The sequence below is a fragment of the Delphinapterus leucas genome, chromosome 7, assembly GCF_059928025.1.
Source record: "Delphinapterus leucas isolate spDelLeu-1000000601 "Yukka" chromosome 7, BTC_Dleu_Yukka2, whole genome shotgun sequence".
Taxonomy (NCBI): Eukaryota; Metazoa; Chordata; class Mammalia; order Artiodactyla; family Monodontidae; genus Delphinapterus; species Delphinapterus leucas.
In genome coordinates, this window is record NC_143135.1 from 83,555,008 (window position 1) to 83,582,755 (window position 27,748).

General features: G+C 37.3%; 1 protein-coding gene across 2 annotated transcripts in view; it reads left to right on the forward strand.

Annotated features, from left to right (window-relative positions):
* The first annotated feature begins 2,328 nt into the window (after positions 1-2,328).
* Positions 2,329-27,748, forward strand: part of LOC111167557 (guanylate cyclase soluble subunit alpha-2) — a 91,993-nt gene continuing 66,573 nt past the window's right edge. The window contains exon 1 of one of the 2 annotated variants that reach the window (XM_022560514.3): positions 2,329-3,099. In XM_022560514.3, the coding sequence (XP_022416222.2) occupies positions 2,815-3,099 (285 nt within the window). In that variant the 5' untranslated portion in view covers positions 2,329-2,814. The remainder of the gene's footprint in view (positions 3,100-27,748) is intronic. The other variant, XM_089915484.1, reaches the window with a different exon arrangement.

Consider the following 27,748-nt stretch of genomic DNA (forward strand, 5'->3'; position numbering starts at 1 on the left):
GAAAACCCTTTAAAGTAATGCAGATGATACACTGTCTATATCTAGGCCTCCATTTACTTATAGTTTAAAAATCAGTGGGAAAATCATGATCAACTTACACAGAAAATTGTAAGACCACTTCATCTGGCTAGATCCTATAAAGAGTCTGATTCAAATCATTCACACAAAACAAGAATGTCCCATAGGTTCAGAATTCTTTCTGGCAATAAACTGCCAGTGTAAACAGGAAGACCACTGGGCCTCTTGTAAATTTTGGAAACAAATGATACTCATTGCTTTGCACTCAGTCATTTTGATTTTGAGACAAGAGTTTGAATGAATTTTGGTTTTAAGTTCAATGCAAAGGTTATTTGCCATTATCAAAAAAGAACTTTTGTGTTGAGTGTGTGCCGCAGTAGTTATTAAAAGGATGCGAAGGGCATAGGCTATTTAGTATCCTGAATAGAAGCTCTAAAATTGTGTGACTCTAAAGAACTTGACAGTTATATCATTATTACTAAACGAGAGAACTAAAAATTCCAGTTTATTATGCTATGATTGATACTGCACAAAAAGAATATTAAACAGTTTTCCCAATGTTGGAATAATGTAATTTGCAAAAAAAATTTTTAGGAAAACAAAAAAAGGCCTGTGAAACCTTTTAGCAGAATTGATGACTATCCTTTCTGATAAATAATATAATTTGTGTCTAATTTCCAGTGGAAACACATGTGTATAGAATTAAGTGAAGTAATGGGGAAATCAACAGTAGATACACCACAAAATCAAAATAATAATAATTACAAATATCAACTATTATTATTATCTTTAAAAAGAGGCCTGAATTTCCTCTGCTAAGAGGAGAAACTATGCAGTTAGCAATTTACTCAGCAGGCTGAGAAAGAGTATATATGTGTATTTGAAGGGGAGTATGTGAGTGATAATATACACTTTTCATATCTTTTAACACTTATTTCAAATCTGAGATTAAGGCATATCTCTGAAGCAATTTGAGTGCATTTTTCCAAAATGTAAATGGAATCTTCAAACAGCATTTATATTTATTTGGGTCCTCATAAACAATTGGGAAGATTTAGAGTTAAAAGCAAGTTGGTGTTGTGGTACAGCAAAGGTTTTTTGCTTTGTCTGTTAAATTTGAAATAAATACAATCCAGAAACCTATCTCCCTTTACCTTAGAAGAACCTTTAAAAGAAAAACTGATTTTGCTTCTGTATCTCTGAGGAACTAAAGCTCTGAACTTTTCTTTCCGGAGAAGGGGTGGGGAGCCTTCTCATCTGCTTTGCTGCAGGGGTATCAGCCAGGGACCCTTATTTGCCTCCATCTCAATGTCAGAACAAATCCGAGGCTTTCCTGGAGCTAAAGCAAGCGCGGTGGGGAGAGGCACTAAGAGCGGCTGTTGGTATGCCAAGAGGCAAGCTTTGGAATGAAGCAGTTCCACCGCAAACTTGCGAGGCTTGGGCTTTGAAAAGCCTGTCTTCCACTCCCCTTAGCTTTCCGAGCAGCGTTTGTAGCCTAGTGCAAACAGATCGCATATTTGGTGCAAAGAGCCGGGAGAATGGACAGGGGATCACTCCCCGGGTCCTAGGTAGTGGAGTCTGCAGAGGAACTGTCTCTGGGTCTGCAACGCCTGCAAACGCGGCTGCAGGTGGCAAGCGGAGCTGTCCAGCACCAGTGCAGAGACGGCGGGAGCCAGGACCCCGGCGCGCCCAGGCCGGCTGATGTTCAGCAACAGGACTCTCCCCTGAAGAGAAGCTGTCCTCATTCACTGCCTTCAGGCTCTGGGCTCGCTACGAGCCCACGCAGCCTCGACCGAGGCGGAGAACACTCGTCCTCACAAGCTGCTCCAGCAGGATGGGTGCCAACATGTTGACCCTTCCTTTCCCTTGTAAGCGACTCCTCCGGAATGGGCTGACTGGAATGCTGGGCCTTTCCCCTTGGCCTCAGAAATTCCTAAATAAACTCGGAGGGGAAGGTCAGTTATGGACCCTAAACCCCCGCTTCAACTCTCTGAGGCTTCCCCGAGGTGGCTCCAGAGGGTGGTCTTCCGTCCCCGGCCCCGCGCCCCTCTCCCTTCCAGCGCCCACCAGGGCCAGTCTGCTCCTCAGCTGCCTCTTCCGTGGACGAGGGGTAGGGCATTTGGATTTGGGGCCCTTTGGTCTGATCCATGTCAACGTGCGCTCCTCGGAGGAGGAGGGGACGGTGGGAGCTGGGGTGGCGCTCAGAGGACGGCGACGAAGTGCCCTTGTTGCTCCTGAAACGTGGTGACAAGCCAGGCAGACTCCCAATGAGTATGATGGCGACACATGATGCCGGCAGAGAAAGAGACCACGGAGGAGGGGGTGCTTAAAGGGAGAAGGAAGTAGGCGGGCAGCAATGGGAGAGAGGCGGGAGAAGAAGGGCGGGAGGAGCTAGGGGAAGGGGGGCGAGATAGGCGCGCAGGCGGCAGAAGCCTTTGCCTCCGCGACCGTGCGGGCCACAGCTTCCCAGCCCTGCTCCCGGTCGCACACTCGCTGCCTCCCCGCGAGCGGCAGGCCGGCCACAGCGAAGCGCCGAGGCGGGCGCTGAGGTGGCGTCGCGCTAGCAGCAGCAGAGGCGGCAGCCACCGCCAAACGCGGGCCCCGGGTGCCGCGGCGCCCCAAGTTCCCGCCATGAGCAGTCGGCTCTGGAGGCTCCGCGGCTCTGGGGACTCACTCCCAGCCGAGCACGGCAGCAGCGCCCAGGGGCCCCAACGCTCCTAACGCCGCCGCCGCCGCCGCCACCCGCGTTCCCCCCGCCGCCGCCGCCGCTTCGGCCGCCGCAGAGCCGCCAGCAGCATGTCTCGAAGGAAGATTTCGTCGGAGTCCTTCAGCTCCGTGGGCTCCGACTACCTGGAGACGAGCCCCGAGGAGGAGGGGGAGTGCCCCTTGTCTAGGCTCTGCTGGAACGGCAGCCGGAGCCCGCCCGGGCCGCCCGAGCCCAGCGCGGCGGCCGCCGCCGGCCCGACCCCGGCAGCCGCCGCCGCCACCGCCGCCACGGCTGGGGCCAGGAGAGCGCAGCGCCGGAGGCGGGTCAACCTGGACTCTCTGGGCGAGAGCATCAGCCGCCTGACGGCGCCCTCGGTGAGCGGGGAGAGGAAGGAGGGCCGCTGCGCAGGAGAGAGGAAGGGGATCGGGCAAGTTGGCGCCACGCTAGCCCGGGCGTGTGCGAAGAGCCCCGCCGCTGGGGGGCGGCTGGGCCTTGCTACGTCCGGCCTACAGTTCCCAAAGGCCGGGGCAAGACCCGCACCTTGGGCTCTGGTGGAGGGGGGCACTGGAGTACGGGAAAGGAGGAAGACTTCACTCCTCCGGGGTCTCCTGATTCAGAGGTCTGTCTGCCCACCTCCAGCCTTGAACCCTCCTTCGTCGCGGTCACCCTGACGGCCCTAGGTCCTCCTTCATGCCCACCTGTTTTCTTTCCCCCCGACTTTCCCAGGCACTGTGTTCCGCAGTTTCCATTTCCATGTCTTTCATCTCTGGTCTCCAGTATCCCAAAGGAACTCTTACTCCCTTCCAGGAAACTCTTCCTCTCTTTTCCCACACTCTCTTGCTCTTAGCATGACCTTCTCTGACATCTTTGAATTCTGCAGGCTAACTGCATTCTGTGTTGCATTCCTTTCTTCAAATCTCTGGGAACTGGTTGTCAGATACTTTTTTGAGTTGTCTTCTGATGAAGAAACCTCTTATCTCTTGTTTTCTCACTACTTCATATACTTTTTTTCTTAGTCACTAGGCATTTATTGGCTCAACCTTCTTCTGTGAGTAACCCTGGTGTTTCTCTGATATTTCTTACACCCCTACTTCATCCTTCACTCTCTTTTCCCTGGACTCTTTAGTGCTTTCTCCCTCATTTTTTCATGGTTTCCTTTTATTAGGCCCTTCATAAATATCTGTTGAATGAATAAATGCCTTCCTAGCTCTCTCTAAACTTGTGCTCATTTAGGGATGTCTGTATCAGCAGTTGCAGGTGTACTCCAGACTCGCCCTGGTTCCAGGCATCTTTCCAGAGCACTTCTGCCTCATTCCTGCTCAGGCATTTCAGCTACTCTTGACTTTTACTCTTTGCAGTAATGCCAGACCTCTGTTTTAGTCTTTGACTGTGTAAGCTCTGTTTTGAAGGAATTCACTCCATTGCACACAGAATCCTAAAGAGACTCAGTGTCAAATCACCATCCACCTTTTATTCTCACCTTGATTGGTTACAAAGGCTTCAACTATTGATAGCACTTTTACCTACCCATCTCTGAGACTTTTACTTCTTTAAAGTTTCCAAAATGAATTGGAACATTGATCTTGTTTGCCTACTCTTGAGTCTCCCTTTTGAAAGTACTCTTATAGTTTATGGTAGGACGGACCTGAGAAAGAATGGGATCCAGAGAGACTGGGAACTGGTACCAGGCAATCCTACAAATATCCTGTGGCCATTGCATTAATGGAATATGACCTTTTAGCAATGAAACTACTCTTTGGTCATCTTCCTTTTTTTATGCATTTCCCCTTCAATTTACCTTTAGCCACTTCTTTCATTGATAACCTAGGAAACAAAACTCAGAATGGGTTAGCTACTGTTTGCTATTCTTAATGCAGATATTTACCAGGAAGCATAATCTTAGGAACTATTTGATGTTGCAAATTGTTGAACATAAGCCTTTATAAAAGGAGTCCAGGAATCCTGTGCATTTGTAGTTTTATGTCAGTACCCAAAGCAACGTTTGTGCAATATACTAATTCTTCAGTATAACAGATTCATATCTAATATGATGATTTTACAAAAGATTATTAGTTTTTTGTGGGAATTGTTTATATAATCCTGGAGTTTTCTTTTTGCCTAAGAATCAGAATTTACAAATTTCTAAAAAGTTTTGGCACTGCCTCTAGTAATGCCACTTTAACATAAGACTATTCTCAGCAACTTATGTGAGAAGTAGATAAAATAAACTGAGCTCAAGTATTTACTGCCAAAATAAGAGGTAGGAAATAGTCTCTGATTTTTACCTTTTATAAAGGTAAAATTTGAATGACTTTGACTCTTTGCTGGATAAAAAGCATGTAATCAGATAATGGTGTACAGGATAAGAAGTTTGAAATTGAAAATAATTGCGATAATCAAAAATATGCAACAGCTGTATGTACTTTCCATGCTATAATTCTTTTCTATTTTGTTTCTTTTTTAAAATTTTATTTATTTATTTGGTTGCACCAGGTCTTAGTTGCAGCAGGCAGCCTCCTTAGCTGTGGCATGCAAACTCTCAGTTGTGACGTGAATGTGGGATCTAGTTCCCTGACCAGGGATTGAACCCAGGCCCCCTGCATTGGGAACGTGGAGTCTTATCCACTGCACCACCAGGGAAGTCCTCTTTTCTATTTTGAAAAAGGTCTTTCAGCTGTTATGCTGAAAACATACATGTGAATATAGTGTAAACAATTCCAACTTCATAAGGCATGTATAAACAAATTCTCATTGGCTAACCATCATGTCACCAATAGAATTGGTAACACAAGGAAAACAGTATATTTCAAAGCAGCGGCTTATTTCTGTGTTCTCCACCCCCATTTTCTTTTGTTTGGCAAGCTAGAACACTACTTCAAAAAGTTCCAGTAGATTCGTTCTCCTACATTGTCAGCATTCTAAACTTCTCTGAAAACACTTACGTGCTATCTAATGTCCTTTCATTAGAGCTAAACAACTTAAAACAAACAAACAAAACCCCAAAAACCTCTGAGAACAGCCATTACCAGAGCATTCTTAGATGGAAATTTCTAGTTGTTTTGAGTGTTGCAAACCTTCTTGCATTGCTGTGGAAGCTCCTGTGTTCTTAGTGGTCTCTTCGTGGAATATTGTCTCAATCACTGGAGATTTATTTGTTTTTTATTCAGGATAATTTGCAAGTAGGGAAATAGAAGTGAATTTAATAAATACTAGGATATTGCCAAATAATTCAGCTAGTAATTTGATCAATGGAATATTCAAACTCTGTTTTTTGATATTTTAAGAGTTACTTTTAGGTGCATTGATGTTGGCTATAGAGATTATAATACTTTCATACTATTTTAATAATAAAAGTAAATTGAATTCATAAAATTGAAAAAATTCTGGAATTCAGGATACCACGTTCTCATTCATTGTGCCTTGGACAACTAAATACTTGTATATTATTGTGCATATTACTTTTACTGTCTAGGATCCTACTCATCTGTAAGTTATTATATTTAGGGTCCCTTCCTGTTCTGACAGTCTACGAAGACATATTGTATTGTCAAGCTTTCAATAAACTGTCACAATGGCATATGAAATAAAAAGCAAGGACCTATTACTATGAGTTTTAAAACTGAGGAAAGTAAATTACTTTTTTAAGTAAGGGCATCAAAGTACTATTTATTCCACCTAGTTGTTAAAAAATATTTGAGCATCTGCAATGTAGCAAGTATTGTGCAAAGCACTGGTGATACAAATGCCAAACAAAACTTTCCCGTTCTTTGACCTCATGGAACTTCTTTAATTATAGACTTTATTCTAAGGAAACTGTATTGAGGTAAAATATAAGAACTCCAATTGTTGAAGAGATGTCTAGGGGAAGTTTTATTTATCATCCACTTTGGTTAGTTTTGTTCACTATGAATCTCTGGGGTGCAGCCATAAAAATAAAAATAATCCTAAAGACCTGGCTGAAGATGCATATATCACTTATTACATTATTTATTTTGAAATAATTTACTTGGGAACACATATGGAAAAACAGTTGGGTGTTTTACATCAAGGGTGAATTTAGGGTCTCATTTATTTACATTTTATGTTTATAAATGAGAGTTGCTTAGACCCCTCTCATTTTGACATTGGTTTTGGGTTTGCTAATGTCAGTCTGTCAGTGGAGATATTCTAGGAGACCAACCCAGGGGCAAGGCTTTCCTAGGTTTCTTGTCAGAGAACTACTAGCTGTTATAACATTACAGATGGCTTTGAAGACCTCAGAAGCTATAGAGAGCAGAATGGCAGGGAGAAAAGTAACAGAACTGGAAGGATGGCATATAAAGGGAGGAAAGCTACTTACATAGGGAATAGTCCAAGAAACAAAGAACAGTGAGGAAAGAAAAAGGAAGGGAAGCTTGAATTCAAGTAGCAAAAATCCAAAAACTCCTTCATTATTTTTGGAAAGGAAATTGTATTGATACATGCCTATGAAAAAGTGAAAGGACATAAAAAATACATATTTAGCCTCTCCTAGTATTAAATAAAATTAACTTTGTGATGTGTAAAGCCTTAAATAAAACCTTAGAAATTGTGAGTGTAACTAACATGTAAATAATGAAAAATATATAACATATAGTTTTGAGATTAGATATTTGATAAATTTATGTGTTTTAATTGAAGTTTTAAACATTTGGGGCTCAATATGGGTAATAAAGTTCTTAGCAATAGATTCATTAAAATTAAAAATCAAACAAAATGTATTCTAGTAGTTCAGTGTTTTCACTTTTGTAGAAATTAGATACTATCATCTGAAATCAGAATTTAATGGCCATCTTTTGCTTTTTTCTACCTCATCCCTAGTCATCAGAAACAACACGGAAGAACTGAAAGAACAAAGATTTGAAGTTTGACAGAAAAATTGAATAACTCCCTGCTGAGCCCCTTGCTATATGTAAGGCCCTGGGAAAGCTAACTCCTTCCTCCTCAGAGCCTTGGTTTTCTATTTTGTGAAGTAGGAATAATGACTACCTTATAATTTGTTGTGAAAGAGGAGCAATATTCCTTGTAAAATTTCTTGAACTCAATAAATGACAGTTTCAAGTTGAGATCCATTAACTTCAATCAAATTTGAATGCCTCCAAATGATCTAAAATTTTTCATTTTTTCTCAATAATTTACTTGCTAGTAACCTTATTAAAAGAGTTCATAGGTTAACTGATGTCATGTACCTAAAAAAAATTGATAAGGAGTTAATTTTGTTGGCATTGTCCAGTCAATCCATTAAAAAAATTAAAACTGGACTCCCTTTTTGGCTCCCTGGCTATGCCTCATGTGTGTACACAAGTATACGTAATCATTGCAGATTCAAACATTTCTATCAAACTGCTGAATGTTATGTGGCAGTATGAGCACCACAACTATAAATTCTATAAAAATACTGGAACATATATATTTGGTAGAATATGAGTATTTCACAACAAATTACTTATAAATTAGGAAAAACTTTAGGTGAAAGAGAAACTGCTTATTTCACTTGCCTGAGAATTTCAAGAGTTCCCCATCATTGTTTTCAAAGTAATTTGTACAAGTGTTCAAAGGTTTATGCTGTGAGATGCAAGAACCACCTAGAGGGGTGGGATAGGGAGGGTGGGAGGGAGGGAGACGCAAGAGGGAAGAGATATGGGAACATATGTATATGTATAATTGATTCACTTTGTTATAAAGCAGAAACTAACACACCATTGTAAAGCAATTATACTCCAATAAAGATGTTAAAAAAAAAGAAAAAAAAAGAAGTAGAGACACAGATGTAGAGAACAAATGTATGGATACCAAGGTGGAAAGGGGGGGTGGGGGGAATTGGGAGATTGAGATTGACATATAAACATTATTGATGGTACATATAAAATAGATAACTAATGAGAACCTACACTATAGCACACAGAGCTCTACTCGATGCTCTGTGGTGACCTAAATGGGAAGAAAATCCAAAAGAGAGGGAATGTATGTATATGTATAGCTGATTCCCTTTGCTATACAGTACTATACTCCAATAAAAATTATTTTAAAAATAAAAAAAATTAAAAAATGAATTATGCAGCTAATGACTTCTACATTTTGTGTACTGCACTCTATTCTTGTTTGGCTACAAGCTCAATTGTTAGCCCTTCATTTTAAAGATAAATTTTGACTATGGGAAATGACATCAGTGATTATTAGTCTGTAGGTAGAGGTGATGTGATTATATATTCCTTTTTAGTATATAATTTATCTACCTTGAAGTTTTCTGAGATGTGTGGGAAGAGTACCTGAGGGCTATTATGTGTTTTTTTCCCTTCTATATCATCATTGCTGTTTTCATTCACTTTTGTTTTATCTTGTTGCCTCTGTCATAGGGAGCTGAAGGTAAAAGTTTAAAAACTTACATGTTTTATTGAATATGATAGTAAAATAAGTGGGTGATCTCTAGATATAGACATTGTTAACTGTGAATTTCACACACATCTAGGAAGAAAAAAAATTAAGTGGCATAAGTAGGGAGAATGTTTACAAGGGCTGACTAGGTTTTCTTTGCAGACCCTTATTTGATGCATGAACCAGTGATCAGGTCAAAATTCAAAGTTCCTCTATTTAATTTCTTACTCTAATCTTGGTACTCTTATGTTTATCTTGTATTTAGCATGGTACCTGATACTTAATGGATTTTCAATAAAATGCTCAGAATGAATGAATGGATGTTCTTATTTAATTATCCAATTATATTATTTCTTTTTTTGTTTGATTTTTTTTCTGTGTTATATTTGGTTCAAACAAAATATTTAGATTTCATACCCAGCCTGTGAGAGATACTTTCAAGTATGCAAACCTGTTTGAATTTTACTTACACCTGCCATCTGAAGCAAAACTTCAGAATAAAGTTGTGTTAAAAAGAGAGCAGATGGAAAAGTATTCTTCTCCTGGAACTCCTTGAGTGGCCTATTTATATTTTAAGAAGTTAGGTAAATGTAACAACTCTCCTCCCATCTCCAGTATAAGTCTGCTTATATTTTCTGTACAGTTCTCTCTCCGGTGAGAAATGTTTGTCAGCAAGTGGGCTACTGTCGCCAAAAATGCACTGCTGGGAGATGGAATGAAAAATCTTGCTCCTCAAATATCACTTCAGGACAGGATCTGAATATCTAGAATTATGAGCATCTCATAAAGTTGAAAATTCCAGCTTAGAGTAATTTAGGAAGTAGGGGAGCTGGAAGTCTCTTTGAAGGCTGGAGATTTGTTGTGGCTGTTGTGGGGAACTGAGAAAGAGTGAACATTCTTATAAATAGAACAGTGAGAAATCACTTCCTGTACAGGCTTTATCTGAGGCATATTAAACAGTTCTTCATCTGAACTAGTGGTTATCAAACTTCAGTGAACATAAGAAATACCTAAAGGAAATCATTAGAATGTAGGTTCCTAGCATAGTTCACTGTGCTATACAGTAGGACCTTGTTATTTATCCATTCTATATATACTAGTTTGCATCTGCTAACCCCAAACTCCCCCTCCATCCCTCCCTCACCTTCCCTCCTCCTTGGTAGCCACATGTCTGTTCTCTATGTCTGTGAGTCAGCTTCTGTTTTGTAGATAAGTTCCTCTGTGTCATATTTTAGATTCCACATATAAGTGATATCATATGGTATTTGTCTTTCTCTTTCTGACTTACTTCACTTAGTATGATAATCTCTAGGTCCATCCATGTTGTTGCAAATGACACTATTTCATTCCTTTTTATGGCTGAGTAGTATTCCATTGTATATATGTACCAAATCTTCTTTATCTGTTCATTTGCTGATGTTCAGTTAGGTTGTTTCCATGTCCTGGCTATTGTGAATAGTGCTGCTGTGAACATAAGGGTGCATGTATCTTTTTGAATTATAGTTTTTTTAAAAATTATAGTTTTGTCTGAGTATATGCCCGGGAGTGGGAATGCTGGATCATATGGCAACTCTATTTTTAGTTTTTTGAAGAACTCTATAGTGTTTTCCATAGTGGCTGCACCAACTTACGTTCCTACCAACAGTGTAGGAAAGTTGCCTTTACTCCACACCCTCTCCAGCATTTGTTATTTGTAGACATTTTTACTGATGGCCATTCTGACTGCTGTGAGGTGTTATCTCATTGTAGTTCTGATTTGCATTCTCTAATAAATAGCGATGTTGAGAATCATTTCATGTGCCTGTTGGCCATCTGTATGTCTTCTTTGGAGAAATGACTGTTTAGGTCTTCTGCTCATTTTTTGATTGGGTTATTTGTTTTTTTAGTTGTTGAGTTGTGTGAGCTGTTTGTATATTATGGAAATTAATCCCTTGTTGGTTGCATCTTTTGCGAATATTTTCTCCCATTCTGTAGATTGTCTTTTTGTTTTGTTTATGGTTTCCTTTGCTGTGCAAAAGCTTGTAAGTTTGATTTGGTCCCATTTGGGGTTTTTTTGCTTTTATTTCTATTGCCTTGGGAGACTCACCTAAGAAAACATTGGTACTATTTATGTCAGAAAATGTTTTGCCTGTGTTCTCTTCTAGGAGTTGTATGGTGTCATGTCTTATTTTTAAGTCTTTAAGCCATTTTGAGTTTAGTTTTGTATAGGGTGTGAGGGTGTGTTCTAACTTCATTTATTTACATGAAGCTAACTTTCCCAACACCACTTGCTGAAGAGACTGTCTTTTTCCCATTGTATATTCTTGCCTCCTTTGTTGAAGATTAATTGACCGTAGGTGTGTGGGTTTATTTCTGCGCTCTCTATTCGCTTCCATTGATCCATATGTCTGTTTTTGTGCCAATAATACACTGTATTGATTTCTGTAGCTTAGTACTACTGTCTGAAGTCTGGGAGGCTTATGTCTCCAGCTTTGTTTTCTTTTCCTCAGGATTGCTTTGACAATGCTGTTTTTTTTATGGTTCCATATAAATTTTAGGATTATTTGTTCTAGTTCTGTACAGAATGTCATGGGTAATTTGATAAGGATCACATTAAATCTGTAGATTGCTTTGGATAGTATGACCATTTTAATAATAGTAATTCTTCTAATCCAAGAGCATCCAAGAGCATATCTTTCCATTTCTTCGAATCATCTTCAGTTTCCTTTATTAATGTTTTATAGTTCTCAGCAAGTCTTTCACCTCCTTGATCAGGTTTATTCCTAAGTATTTGATCTTTTGGATGCAAGTCTTAAAATAGATTTTTTTTTTACATTCCTTTTCCAATATTTCATTGTTAGTGTAAAGGAATACAGCCGATTTCTGTATGTTAATCTTGTATCCTGCTACCTTGCTGAATTCATTTGTCAGTTTTAGTACTGTTTGTGTGGAGTCTTTATGGTTTTCTATAAAGTGTATCATATCATCTGCATATAATGACAGTTTTACCTCTTCCCTTCAAATTTGGATACATTTTATTCCTTTTCCCTGTCTGATTGCTCTGTCTAGGACTTCCACTACTATGTTGAATAGAAGTGGTGAGAGTGTCATCCTTGTTTTGTTCCAGAATTTAGCAGGAAGGCTTCCAGCTTTTCAATGTTGAGTATTAATTTAGCTGTGGGTTTGTCATATGTGGTTTTATTATGCTGAGATATGTTCCCTCTGTACCCACTATGGTGAGAGTTTTTATCATGAATAGATGTTGAATTTTATCAAATGCTTTTTCTGTATCTATTGAGATGATCATGTGGTTTTTGTCTTTTCTTTTGTTGATGTGGTGTATCACATTAACTGATTTGTGTATGTTGAACGAACCTTGTGAACCTGGGATGAATCCAACTTGGTTGTGGTGTATGGTCGTTTATATGTTGTTTGATTTGGGTTACTAATATTTTGTTGAGAATTTTTTCATCTATATTCATCAAAGATATTGGCCTGTAATTTTCTCTTTTGGTAGTGTCTTTGTCTGGTTTTGGTATCAGGGTGCTGGTGGCTTCATAGAATGTCTTTGGGAGTGTTCCCTTCTCTTTAATGTTTTGGAAGAGTTTGAGAAGGATTGGTATAAGTTCTTCTTTGTGTGTTTCATAGAATTCACCTGTGAAGCCATCTGGTCCTGAACTTTTGTTTATAGGGAGTTTTAAAAATTATTATTATTACAGATTCTATTTCACTTCTAGTGATTGGTCTGTTCAAATTATCTATTTCTTCTTGATTCAATTTTGTTGGGCTGTATGTTTCTAGAAACTTTTCCATTTCTTCTAGGTGTTCAAATTTGTTGGCATATAATTGTTCATAGTATTCTCTTATGGTTATTTGTATTTCTGTGGTATTGGTTGTTATTTCTCCTTTTTCATTTCTTATTTTGTTTATTTGGGTCCTGTCTCTTTTCTTCTTGGTCAGCCTGGCCAGAGGTTTGTCATTTTTGTTTATACTTTCAAAGAACCAGGTCTTGGTTTTATTGATTTTTTTCTATTTTTTTAATCTCCATTTTATTTATTTCCTCTCTGATCTTTATTATTTCCTTTCTTCTGCTGACTTTAGGCTTTGTTTGTTCTGTTTTTTTTTTTTTGAATTCTTTTAGGTGGTAAGTTATGTTGTTTATTTGAGATTTTTCTTGTTTTTTGAGGAAGGACTGTATTGTTACAAACTTCCCTGTAAGAATTGCTTTTGCTGCATTCCATAGATTTTTGTATGGTTGTGTTCAGAGGGTCTAGTTTAATAACTCTAGGAAGAGGCCAGGACTCTGTATTCTAAACAAAAATCCAGGTGATTGCTAGGCCCACCAAAGTTGTGCTTAAAGGTTACTGAATTCCATACCTCCAGGATCATTGATCTAGGCTCAGTGAGCGCTGTAGACTCATTTTTTGGGTAGAATGATCCTGGAAGTGGCTCCTTTGGAATGATTGTATCCCAGGCAATTATTGTCTTAATAGGAACAGAATAGAGGAGGTGTCTTGGAGACACACCTTATTGCTGTATCCTTTGTGTTCAAAATAATTTTGTTAGCTCTGTGTTGGAAAATATTTGAGGTTTAACCATTTGTAGTTTTAATTATTTGTGGACTCTTCCCATTTTTCCTGAGTATTCTCCCCTAAGTTTATGTTTAGTAGGTCACAAGTCATTGATGTATGTGTCCTGTGGCCTCTTTACTCAAAATAAAGAAACAGCTATTCAAAAATGTTGGGGCTGATAGAGAAGGGAGAAGAAGGGCTGTTGTGATGGTCAATCTGACATTATTATCCATATCTGTGTTTTTTAGAGCAAGATTGACATGACATTTCACAAATGTGCCATCAAGTGGTTCATTTTGAAGCAATGACTTGTTCACGTGCCAATGAAATTTTTTTTAAAAAGGTGAAGAGAGAAAGAAACATCTAGATGGAGAAGAATTTTTTTGCCTAGAAAGGAAGCAATAGGAGGTTCAGATATCAGATTATAGAACCACCTCTCAAACCCTTCCAAAATATGACAAATATAACAATGGTTGCTAAACTCTACATCCTTAGCGAATTAGTCTTTCCCTCATTCAGTGGCTAAGATGGGTAGGGGTCTAGTTGAAGTCTCCAAATAAATGGTGGTCCAACATTTGAAGAAATTTGCATTTGCAGAGAGCTCTAGAACCAACCTATTATGAGAGGAGGCTGTCTGTGTGGAAGTCCTGAGGTTACCCCAGTTGCAAGGCCTTGAATCCACTTGACTCCTTTTCCATTCATCGTACTATATTTGTGACGTGTGAGTCTGCTGTGCCCAGTGGAGGAACTTAATATGTTCTAAAAAAAATGCTTCCATTCCTTGCTGCTTTATACCTCTGCTTCTTCATGCATGGACCCTTCAACTTAATATTGGGAGAGCATGGCTTTCCTGATTAGTTTTGTGCATACACAAACACAGACACACACATACCCAGATACATCTGTCCTGTTTTCTGTTGCTGCATTTCTTCCCTATAGAATACTAAGTTATTGCTCAGACCTGAATAGTGGGACTTATTGTGTTGACAGGTGATTTTGGTTTATTCTGCCTCCTTAAGACAGAGATCTGTGCATGCCCATGCCTAGCAGAGAGTCTGATTTATAAAGGCACTCAATCAATGTTTGTTAAGATAATGAATAAAAGATTGCATAAATTCTTGTGTAGATTGTGGTGTATCTGGTAATGCTCTGTAGGCTACAGTGATTTTGTGCTGTCATATTTTAGTTGATTATTGTAACTGCTTTGTTTGTAGATTTTTTTCAGACACAAATAAGTGTAAAGATAGTTAAAGCATTTGTTTTAGAATGCTTTAAGATTTTAAAAAAAACTCCCTTATTGGGTATTTTATTGTGTTACCAAACATTGTATTAAAAATCTCTACAAACCAGCACATCCACATATCTATCCTTCAGATATCATTATAGACATAATGATGTTACTGGAGGGTTAGAGTCCTTGAGAAAAGTGGTAAAGTTAGAAATTATTGATTTAAGGAATGGGGGAGAAAACTGAACAGGAACAGGTTAATGTATTATTGGGTATTTCTTGAGGGTCGAGCTGAGGGTGACAATAATGAATTTGTAGTCTAAACTGAGAGGATTAGTATGACTTGGAACATATTATTGGCTGTTTTTTGAGGGCCCAGCTGAGGTTGGAGATGATGAATTTGTAGCCTAAACTGAGAGGATGAGTATGACTTGTAGAGGTATAAAATGGTGAAAGTATTTATTGTATATTAAAAGGCCTATATGTCAGATTGAGTTTGAGCTGTTAGGGGACAATTTAATGGAGGAGGGTTAGGGTTATGTCTTGGGAAATAATGAGAGTGAATGTCAAATGGGGCAGATTGTAATACTCAAAGGCATTTCTAGCCTTCTTGTGTTGGACAGAGATCTGATGTTAAGCTTATTTAATATATATCTGGGTCCTGTTCTTTCACTATTCTTTCTCACAGAATAGATGATTGGTACCGCAGGTCCCTGTCTACCAGACTGATGACTGGTAACTAGTTGGTCTTTGAGAAACTCAGATCTAGCTTCTTGATTACTATATACATTATGTTTTAAAAGTTAGAACTAATACTTGAAAAATAAGAACATTCAATTACATCATTCAATGTATTATTTATGGGCCCTAGTTGTTACACAATAAAGTTTCCATGGCTCAGACTTGGTACATTGCTTCTTGAGTATGAGAGCCTATGGGATTTAGAGTAATGGGTGGCTACCAAAACATTTCCTAATGTATTGGAGAACATAGCAGATTTTTTTTTTATCTGAAAAGGTAAAAATTAGTTCCAGTGAATCAGTCTAAATAAACAGTCTAAATAAAACATATGCAGTATCAATTCATGAGTAGATGAAGTTCAATAAAGTACCCTTAAGAGTTAAACAATTTTCATTTTGTTAATCAGTCTTTGATAGTCCCAAAGACTCTCCTGTGTGTTTCAGTGCCTCAGTGTCATCATTATGAGTCAATTATCACTGAGCTATAGATGTGTGGACATCCTGGTAACTGGAGTGATTGACTGATTGATTTTTTCATTATTTTTTTCCTCCAGTTTTTTTTGAGATATAATGGACATACAGCACTGTATAAGTTTAAGGTGTACAGCATAGTGATTTAACTTATATACATCATGAAATTATTACCACAATAAGTTTAGTGAATATCCATCATCTCATATGGATACAAAATTAAAGAAATAGAAAAAAATAATTTTTCCTTACGATGAGAACTCTTAGGATTTACTCTCTTAACAACTTTCATATGTAACACACAGCAGTGCTAATTATATTTATCACATTGTACATTACGTCCCTAGTACTTGTTTGTTTCTTAGTGATTCGATATTTCTATACATTTAAAAATGATCATCATGATAAGGCTAGTTACCATGTAAGTGGAGTGTTTTAGATAATCAAATGCTTTACAATATGAAATTTCCTCTACATAGAAGCACTAAAGAACTAAATGGTCCTTGCGGTCTGAAAGAGTTAATATGCGTGCTCAGTTTCTCCTCTTCCACCAGGGAGTCTCAGGCAGTGGGAGACAAATTAGGCATGATTTGAAAAAAAAGGTTTTGTTTTGTTTTTTTAACTTTTAGAGTTCTGTGTATAATTTGGTTAGTGTGCTTGTCTTGTTTTTTCTTGAAAAATGCCTGTTAGTGTATGTGTGTGTGCAGGATGGGTGGGGAGAAGGGCACTGGTGGACAGAGGCTACAACACAATTAATGCTGCCTTCTGTTTTTTATTTTAATTTTACTTCGGGGAAATAACTTTTCTGGCTCTGTTTCCCATCTCTGAAATCATATGTAATAAGACTAATTTCTCATTCAAGAGTAAATATGTAGTAAAATGTGAATAGTGAACTGAAGACAATGTGTCTGTTATTAGTTGCTTTGTCATGCTGCTATGCTGATTGCTTGAGGACTAAGGCATTGTTTCAGATTCCTTCACTCTCTACATTCTGGGAAAAGCACAAGTTTTAGAGTCAGACACTAACCCTGGTCATTATATTGTGAATTCTTGGATAATCCTCTATAAGGCTCATTTTCTTTATAAAATGAAGGTAATAATTTATAGGATTATGAAGATTAAAAGTATAATGTGTACACAGTAATTGGAATACAGTAAATGATCAATTAATTTTGGTGGCTTTTATTAACTGCTTCTATCAGCATCTTACTGACCTGTATATTGTAAATCACATCTCCTGGTAACTTGAGTTACCTCCAGCCACATCTTTTCCAAAACATATAGAAATTTCCTTCTTTATGGTTGTTGCTCAGCATTCTCATGCTTTTTATGGGAAATATTTTTTAACTATCTTGGGTGTACATTTCAGAGTTATGAAATCTCCCAGAAATTCCTTCCCAGAAATCTTAAAAATAAATGTATTCTTACTGGTCACCTTACCCCTCACATTCATTCATTCATACAGCATTTATTTAGCAAATGAGTACTTGTTGACTCATTAGCATGCACTCAATATGCATTAAACACACAGAAGAAGTGGGGCATTCAGACAGAAATTTGATATGATCCATTTGGATTTAAAAAATGTAAAACTGCTTTTTAAAAATTACCAAATAATGTGCATGACAGCTATTTTTGCCCCTCTTTTTCATCCTATCCCAACCTTTCCTTATTTGGCATATGGACATATGGAGGACATATGGACAAACGAAGGGTCTGTATGTAAAAGATCAGTTGAAACTGTAATGAAGATGATGATGCTAGTAATAATAACTGCTCATTTACAATGTGCTGGGCACTGTACTAAATGCTCTACACATTTTATTCTATTTTCATACTCACAACAGTAATGCAGGAGTGATGCCTTACTATGATCTACAAGTACCAAGAGACTACCTCTCTGACCTCACCTCATGAACTGTAATCTACACTTACGGCTCTATAGTACACTCCTTGAACATTCCAGGAAAGTATTATCTTGCCTCAGGACTTGTATTCTATATCCCCTGTCTCAGAAATACCCCCTCAGTCCAGTTCTCCACATGATTGGCCTTTTCTTGGCTTTCAGATTTCAGCTCAGTGTCACCTCATCAGACGGCAGCTCTCCCCCACTAGCCATTCTCTTTAACATCATTGTTTACTTCGACCAGCACTCACTATCAGAAGTTATCTTTTTATTACTTACTCACTTATTTATTGTCTTCCCTCACTGTAATTTAAGCTGTGCAAGGGCAGAAACCTTGTCTGAGTTGTTCATAGTGGTCTTTGTAGTGCCTAGAATAGTCCTGGCTAAAAGCATGTTCTCAGTACCTCTTTATTGACTGAATAAACATCATTTTGAAAGAAGTCTTAGTACCTAGAAAAGAAAGAGCATAGTTAAAAAAAAAACTTAACAGGGTAGAAGAAGAAGAATTAACATGTGTTAGGCAACTACTGGGTATCCAACATTAAGTGTTTTCATAATATGTATCATTGAATTTTCAAAATAGTCTTATGAGAGATTGAGAGAAGTTGAGTGACTTGCCTGTGATCACAGTTAATTACTTACTGATGGAAAATAAGATTAGAATCTTGGTCTGTTTAGCTCCAAACTCTATTTCTTCCACATTTGTATATTTCACCCCCTCTGAGTGTGGTGGACATTGTGATGTACTGCCTAGATGCCCCTACTTTAGTAATGATGGACTTACTTCCCTAGATGCTAGGAGTGCTGCTGACAGTGACCCTCAACTGTCAGTCTCCTATACGTATTGCCTGGACTGAAAAGAGATGCCTTGCCCAACGTCATTCCCCATTCCAGTGACTAATCAGCATATGGATATGAAGACTTGCCCCTTTTGACCTAATTCAGCCAACTTTGAAGGTAGAACTCCACGTAGGGTCAGCGGTGGTCTCCACTGAGATAGCATCACAGTCCAACTTCTTCCTCTTTCATGGGTATTGATCCCCAGAGTACCCCTTAATAAGCTTTCTGCATTCTAATCTTCTCAGAGTCTGCTTCCCAGGGAACCCTGCCTACAATAGTGTGTTTGAGAATTGTGATGGCATTAATAAAAGTGCAAAAATCAGCAATGGGAAGGAGGTATTTGGAAGGAATATAATGATAACTTTGGATTTGGATTTTTTGAATTTAGGCGCAAATGGTTGGCTCCGGACTGTGAGTTCTTTGTGAGCTTTGTGTTATTGGTTCACCAGCCTCAGCACAGTGCCTCTCATACTGTAGGCAGAAGACTCAATAAATAGACCATTAAAGATTTAGCATTGGAGTTTGGGGGACAGTTCATGGAGGTAATAGCAAATATCTTGAAAATTGACAAGCTGTCTTATTGAAAGAGAGGAAAAATAAGAACAGTAGAGAATTGAAAAGCAGTATAGAAAAGGGAATCAGAAGAATGTAGGTGCTAGGATGCATTTTTGTTTGGTTGTGTGGTGGGAGGTGACTGGAGAGCAGCTGGAAGCAAGTGTTGTAATGGTTGATATTTGAAAAATGATGTGAATTTAAGACTGGTACTTTCAAACCCAGTACGAATGAGGTTTCTGATGGCCTTCAGAAGTGATGTCAGTCGTGCAACTGAGAAGGAAACCTGTTTATTGAGATTTAAAGAGAGAATATATGATGAGTAAACAAAGGATATCATGGGCATAAATTTGTCTTCCAAGACATTTGGCAATACAAGTAAGGAGAGGTAATTGTCAGGGCCTGTGAGGCCAAATCAAAGTTTATTAAAGAAATGGAAATTCATGTTTGAAGGTAACAGAGTAGTCAAAAAAGCTATAGATGGATGAGATAAATAGGTTTTGGGAAAGGATAGAGTTGATTTAGAGCCATTCTGTAGCTCCTTTGCCAAAAGTAAGGATACTTATTTCTCTGTACCCAAGGGGAATACAATATGGCATAGTAGGAGTATAGTGCAAAGACAGCTATCAGATTTTGGTTTTATTTACACCTAATTTATCACGATCTTATCTTGATTTTATCATTGTAACTCATTGGTCAGTAATTTTGTCAAATTTAAATTGCAGTTCTCTAGGTATACCTTAGCTGTTGTAGCTACACTGACCATAGGATGTCAAGTGAGGTCTGAAATGTTAGTAATTCATTCTTCAGAAATTTTGTATTTAAACCATGAAGTGTACATTTTTGGGTATATTCCATTGTAAATCACTTTTTGAAAACTTCAGATTTACTCTTATTCTTCTAAAGATAAGACTTTGTAAATTGATTTATGCTTGTACTAGCTTGTTCTCTTTTAGTTTTAAAGGTAATTTGAGATACATATTTTATGTATATAAACCATATTCTTACCATCTCTGTGTCTGATATGACTTTGTTTAGCATTGGACCTCTTTTTGACATTGATGAAAAGGTCTCTAAAGGAAGGAACTCTTGAGGTATTAGGAGCCAAGTGAATAGGACTCGACTTTGTTGTTATACTGAATATATTTTATACAGTTGAAAGGTGGTGTGGAAGGCAAAATAAGGCCAAACAAGACATACACAATCAAACGGCGCTTCTTGGCCCTCTCCCTTTTCATTCCTGGGGGAATTTTACTCAATTTCAGCAAGCAAGGATTTTTGTCTATTTTTATATACTTCCAAATCCCAAGTCTACTAGTGCCTGGCATGTGGTAGCTGATCAGTAAGTATTTGTTAAATGATTAAATTTAGAGTGAATATAAAGATATTTATTCTAACTATACTACACAACTATACTAACTATACTACACAAATAAGAAAGAAGTAGGATGATAAAAACAAATGCACTTTAGAAAAGTAAAATCAGTAACATGAACAACAAAATAGACAAAACATATTATACAAATGTAAATAATTATTATATCCTATTATCCTTTATTCCTTCATCATATATTTACTATACATCGTCTATACATGCTTGACTTTATTGTGTCCTGAGCCAAAACATAAGATCTATGGAGCACAAAATGGCTCTAGTCATCTGCAGGGTTAAAAAATAAAAGTATTTTATTGGATTTTTATCCAGTATTTTACTGGATTTTCCTTAAATACTCTTGTAATATGCTACACTAGTCGATTTACATTATATATTAGCAAGTAAGAATACATTTTTTCTACATGATCTAAATATATATATTTTTAAAAACTAACATTAGTTTATTAAACAGATATTTGTCGTTGGCCTTTTCTGTGCCAGGAATTTGAGATGTCTCAATTATAGAAAATAAATATAATCTGTGCTCCCCACTGCCCTCCTCTCCCCCCTTACCATTTTTTCTTGTGATTCTGTTGCAAACATTTCAGGGATAAAATTTAAGAAAGATTTTATCTTTCTTCTGTAGATCTCAACAAAAGAAAAATATATCTCTTTTAAAGCCTGTTGACCAAATTCTCAGTGCAGTGTTTCTCTGAGCCTGTCTTCCAATTTCATTTTTTCCTTGTGTGATTGGTTTAATTTGCGTATGGGAGATAATTTGATTTTTGAATATTGTGTTACAAATATTTGGTTTCTAACTTAAGGAATTTATTTGTTTTCAGAAAGGAAAGAATGCAGAGACCCTTACAAATTGTATTTTTATCATATATTTACAGATATAAACCTGAGTTTACTTTAATAGCATTTTTGAAATCTATATGTTTATCTATTGATCTATCTATTATTGATTATATAGGTCAGAAAAGAAATGACTCTGTCTGATTCTGAATTTAAAAATTTAATTAAGTAGAAATCTGGAGTAGGTATACTTACTCTCATTGTGTCTTTTTAAAAAAATTGCCACAGTAGTGAAAATGTCTTTTGCCTCCTTAACAAAGAATTTGCCTCCAAAGGCATTTATTGTAAGCAGTGATAATGATGAGATGATTATGTTGTAATGGAACAGACTGAGGGAAAGAATAAATTTTAGCTGCATAATACTGTAATTCCATTTGAAACTTCAGGCAGATATGAGGAAGTTTCTAGTGTGGTTGCTGGTGAAGAACGATTTATTGTTTCCTCCTGATATAAAGATCAATAAACACTTTGTAGACATGACATCATTTGCAAGCTATAAAGCCTCCCTTTTTTTTCCCCCTCTTATGTTAACTCATTGCCATTATAAACACATTTCAAAGAAAACCAATCTTTCCTTTTGCTCTGAATTGTTCTTTCTCCAAAAGTGTGCTTGCAAAGTACAAACGTAACTTTCCTGCTGAAAGAGAATGGGTGAGCTTCTTCCACAGCTTGCAAGGGGCTAACTGTGAGAATTGTGGTGTGTGCTGCCTGCTGGTTCTTGATGCACTTAGGCAGTTGTCTCCTTATTCAGCTGCATTCTTGGGATGGGAGTGGGGGAGGATGGAGGAAATAAAATACTACTTTAAGTTGTAAATGTAATTTTCCACCATTAACTTAGCATTCTTGACTACTGAGAAATATCTCAGTCTCAAATACATAGTTAACATAGATACCCAGTTATTTTGATTATAGCAATGGGATATATTAATCAATGGCATTAATGATGACTGTAATGAAATGAACAATTCCGTTGGATATGTAGTTGGAAAAAGCATTTTACTACAAGTTACCCCAAGAGACATAAGTTTTCAAAGAATACACTTTCATTTTTCAAAGAATACACTTTCAAATACAGGTCAATTAAAATGTTACAGTTATAAAACTATAAAATATGAATCTAAAATTAGATCAGAACAACAATTTTTAGCCATTAGATAACGTATTCAGCCACTTTATGTGATCTATAAGTCAAATCAAGATATGACTGTCTAGAAACATCTTAAAAACCTAAGTAACAAAGTTTATTATTTTGCTCTTCCAGAGTAACTAGTAGAAACAAAAGCAAAATCATATCAATGTCAAGCATATCACAGTTTCTGCCTTGGCATTTTATACTAGTGTAAACTCTGATATGAATTAAGTTTGAGAAAAAATTGTAAAGTATTTACTTTTGGTAGTCCTTATTCTCAATCTCTCTCTCCCCCCTCCCCATCTCTATCTCTATCTCTATCTATCTCTATCTCTATCTCTTTCTCTATCTCTTATCTCTTTCTCTCTTGATTCCTATAGCAAAACCCCTTGCCACAAAAATCTGCTATGAGTCTCTCCCACCAGACAAATTGGACTATGTGCATTTTACGTACCTTACATTAAATTATTAATTGAAAAGCACTTCTTTTTTTTTTTTTATTTTAAGCGCCTTTGCAGGAGTGAAAAGTAAGTTTTGGAGGAAGCCTTGAGGGGATGGATAGGATGGGGATAGCTCTCTTGGTGCTCCTAAAATCAAATTTGGTGTCTGGCTCCACAATGCTGTGACATATATTGACGACTATATGGAAATGTGTATATCTGGGCACGTCTTACACAGTCATATGAAGATCTCTGTAGACACAGTAAATTATTTAATATTTTTGGTCTGTATGAATGATGTAGATATATTGGTGGATAAAAACAAATAATAACATATAGAACCTTTGATTATGTGGCATATGTTGTTCTTATATTTTATAATGCCTAGAGATTATAGAGACTTGTTACTTAAATGAATAATTTATGGATTAATATGCATTATGCCAATTATGGATGCCCCTGCACTGAATTTGCCTTGGAAATTCCAATTAAGAGCCCTTATGCATGCAAGGAAATTAAAATGATTTTTTAAGACTGAAAAATAGTGAATGATAGCTAATTAGTACCTTGTTCCTAAGCATCATATCATTAAAACTCTCTGTGGTTTGGTGTGAATGTGTGTACATGATTTGTGTGGGTCAGCATTTGATATTTGTATAGCTGAATGCCAGAGCAAGATACTTAAAACTTTTGTAGTATTCTAGAAAGAATTTGAGAAAAAAAATACTGTGCCAGAAACATTTCCCTTCTTCTGTAGGCAACTGTTCTTACATCATTTTACTCTCTGCCCCTTTTCCCCTAATCTTCTGTTAGGTAGGTAAGACAAACAAATGGCTAAGAAATACTACATAGATAAAAATTTGGTTCTAATGTGAGCAAGTTTAATGTTCTTTGCTGGAGGTCTTCTGCAATGACCTCTATATCAATTCACATTATTAAAACCAATTTTGTAATAAATGGCTTATTTTGATTAGTTTTTAGTGTGAGCAGATTTGAAGAGAATTTTGAAAAACCAGGGGCTTTCACCAGATGCATTTTTTAACAGCTAAAAACACGAAACATTAGTGACATCATTTTTTTTCTTCTTGATTTTCCCCACTTCAGGACTATGAGAGAATGATGTGCTAATCTATACTTTCCATACAGAAAAACCACAAGAAATAAGTGATATCTATTTAGAGCTTACAAAGCATGCTTTATAATACTCATTTCGTCACCCTAATTCACTCAGGAAATGTATGAAGTAAGGAGGTCCAATTTAAGGATGGGAAAATCAAAGCTCAGAGGGGAACAGTAGTAACTTGCCTAAAGTCAAGAAGCTTGTAATCACCTATTTTAGTGTCTGGTTTTCCTGTTTCAGGTCCTAAGCTCTTTTCACTATGATGTGTCTTTCAACATGTCCATGAATTGTTCAATAAAGCAATTTAGCAATATACAATGTTGTTCACATAGATTCCCTATTTCCTATTTTGCTTTCCATATGTTTCGTACTTTGTGGCTTGTAAGTGGTGGCTGATAGCAATTTCCTGTTGGTTTTCTTGAACCTTACCTCCTGTCACCAATTGTTTAGTTCCTGACTGTGCTGTGAGTTCATATAATATAGACCTGTGTTAGAAATGACAAAGTGTTATTTCTTCATCAGGGTTCTGTCTCTAGGCTGACCTAGTTTGCCTGTCCACTGTCAATGTTTGTATGCTCCAGGCTCCCATGGGTGAGGCAGCTATGAACGGAGTGAGCCATCCTCACTGCCAACAGCTTAACTTATGCTGCAGAGTCTGGGAACAGCAAAGACATTGCTAGTCATATGATTTCCAAATATGAAGGAAGTCATGATTATCATAGAAATAGTTATGTTCGTAAGGGTATACATACATAATTATGCTGTAATTAAATAATTTACTAGAAGGAATGAGGAAGCAATATAATAGATATTATATAATGGAGTGATACCTAGGTTAAAAAATGTGCTCAGGTAGAGTTAAATGAAAAAAATAACACTTTTCATGTCATGCAGTATTAGTATTCTTTGACTTGCATGTTTTTTCCAGAAAGAAGTGTGATTATTCTATACCTCTAGCTTAGGAATGTAGTTCATCATAAACATTGATGACATGGCAGTCATTATCTGCCAAACATCTGCCTAGTAAGCAGATTTCATATCTGTTTGGATCATCAGATTATAGTCAGCACTAGATCTGATTATATTTAGACCCTTGTTGAGTTTTATCTTCCAAGAGAGGTTGAAGCAGTAGAGCCGAACAGGACAATCCCTGGGTAGTATTTTGATGGTTTCGGCATATTTCAGCATCTGAAACTTTTAAGCTCCAAGGACTTGGGCTTGTCTGAGTCCTGAAATAATCAGACTCTTAGCCACTGACTGGATAAACAAAATGCCCATGGCACTTTGGTTGGCGTCTGAATGACAGTTTACTTTTTCAAAGTGAGCAATAACTGTGAAATGAAGCTTAGTACTCAAAGTCTGCATGGTCAGCACTTTTCTTACCTATTCAGGCTACATGAAGAGCCAAGTCATAACCAAAAGTTTGCTTTAATCCATGGAGAGCCAGAGCAAAATGAATTTCATGCCAAATTCTTTAATCCAGTTTAAGGGTCTATCTGGTTGTAGGGAAGGCCTTGACAATGAGACCTGATACTCCATATTCATTCATGAGACTCTCATTTTAGTTAAATGGTTGAAGAATTTTCCTTACCTTAAGAATAATTTATCTCAATGTGATAGAGGACCAGTATGCCCTTGAACAGTATTAGAGGTAGTGTTTCATAAACTATTCTCCCTTCTCTTTCCTATGGGTTGCCCTCTCTAATTTCACCCACTTTCTATTGCTCAGTAGCCTACTTTGGAGCTATACCATGGCTGGTATTTGAAGGTAATTCCCAGTCACTCATTTACAAACTGTTGTTTAAGCTGGTGCATTTAGGGTTAACAAAACATTTCCCTGTTTTATGAGCTAATTTTATAACTTAACTGTCAAAGAGAAATATCACTTCCCTCATTTCCAGGCTCTTGTTGGAAAACACCTCATTGTAACTTCTAGGTACTGGAAACAATAGGGAATTCTTTGGAAATGCTCAAGTGGAGGCTGCAAAGATATTTTAAAAGGCTAGAAATTATTTCCTGACATGAAGGTCATTGCTAAACCTGACTTGAAATGGCACTAATTAGCTTGGCAGCATATAATTGGCATCTTTGGGCTATGAGGCATGCTTAGCAACAGTCCTAGGTGTTAGACATAGTCAGTTTAGTTCAATTTAATAATTTTTTGACTAGCTCCTCATCAACATATTTTTGCATAGAATTAACATATAACACATATTTGTATACTACTTCATAGTTTTATTTCATTTGGTGCTTACACCAACCCGGAGAAACAGTTATGCTAGGAATTCCCCTATTTTATAATATAGGTAATAGCGATCCAGAAAAATAAATGCTGTATCCAGAATTATACAGTCTAGCTAAGACTTAATTATCCCTTTCAACTATAACCTTTTCTGCCTTGGTAAATGTAGAACATTGTATTTCAGTTTAGAGGAGAAGATTAAAAGCTTGGCTTTTGGAGGCAGTCAGGTATAGATCAGACACTTAATAGACTTAGATACTTACTACCTAAGTGACTTCGGGCAAGTTTTTTTAACTTCTCTGGGTTCAATTTTCACATTTATAAAACTGGGGTAAGACTGTTTCCTCTCCTACAGGATTTTTGGAGGATTAAATGAGTTGGGGCATGTAACTTGTTGGACCAGTTGTTTGACACTTAGCACTCAACTTCTATTATAGCGTTGAATCCAGAAAGCTTACTCTTATTTCAGTTTGCAGACTGAGTCAGCCCTGTGCCATCTGTGAGGTCCTGTTTGGTTTAAGGGTTTAGGACTGAAGTCATGTTTCTCCAAAGGTCTGCAATAAAGCAATATCAATTTTCCTGAGATGTCTAGAAGTGGTATCATCTTGTCTCATAGTCAGGATTTTTATTCAGACAGCCAAGTTGGCCAAGATGGTGACCAGGAAAGTATGTTTCTCCTGAAGTTTCTCTATTAAGAAGTTAATGATCCTACCAGAACTATTTAAATAACAACATTTACAAATTTGAGGAAACAATTTTCAACATTGTTTTCATATCTATTACAGAAAAAAATAAAAGGAAATAAGGGATTTCAGTTAGGTACATGGAATAACTTACTAATGGTCACCAAAGTGAGATAAATTACCAATGGAGGCAGCAGCTTGTGGAAGAAATAGCATAGGAGACCTAAGTTCTTGTCTAGTTGACATCTCTTTCCAGTATGTAGCTGAGGCAAAACACCTTAACCTCTCTGAATCTCAGCATTTTCATCTGTAAAATGTGGATAATTATATCTGAGACTTACAAGGTTGTGAATATATAATGAGATGAAGGAAAAGAAAGTGATTCGTAAACTGTGAAGTGTTATACAAACTGAAGGTGGTGGTATTATTTTCTGGTGTTCATTGAAAACAGAAATTCTTGGATTACTTAAATGTGCTCTTGCCTGAGGTGGAGAAG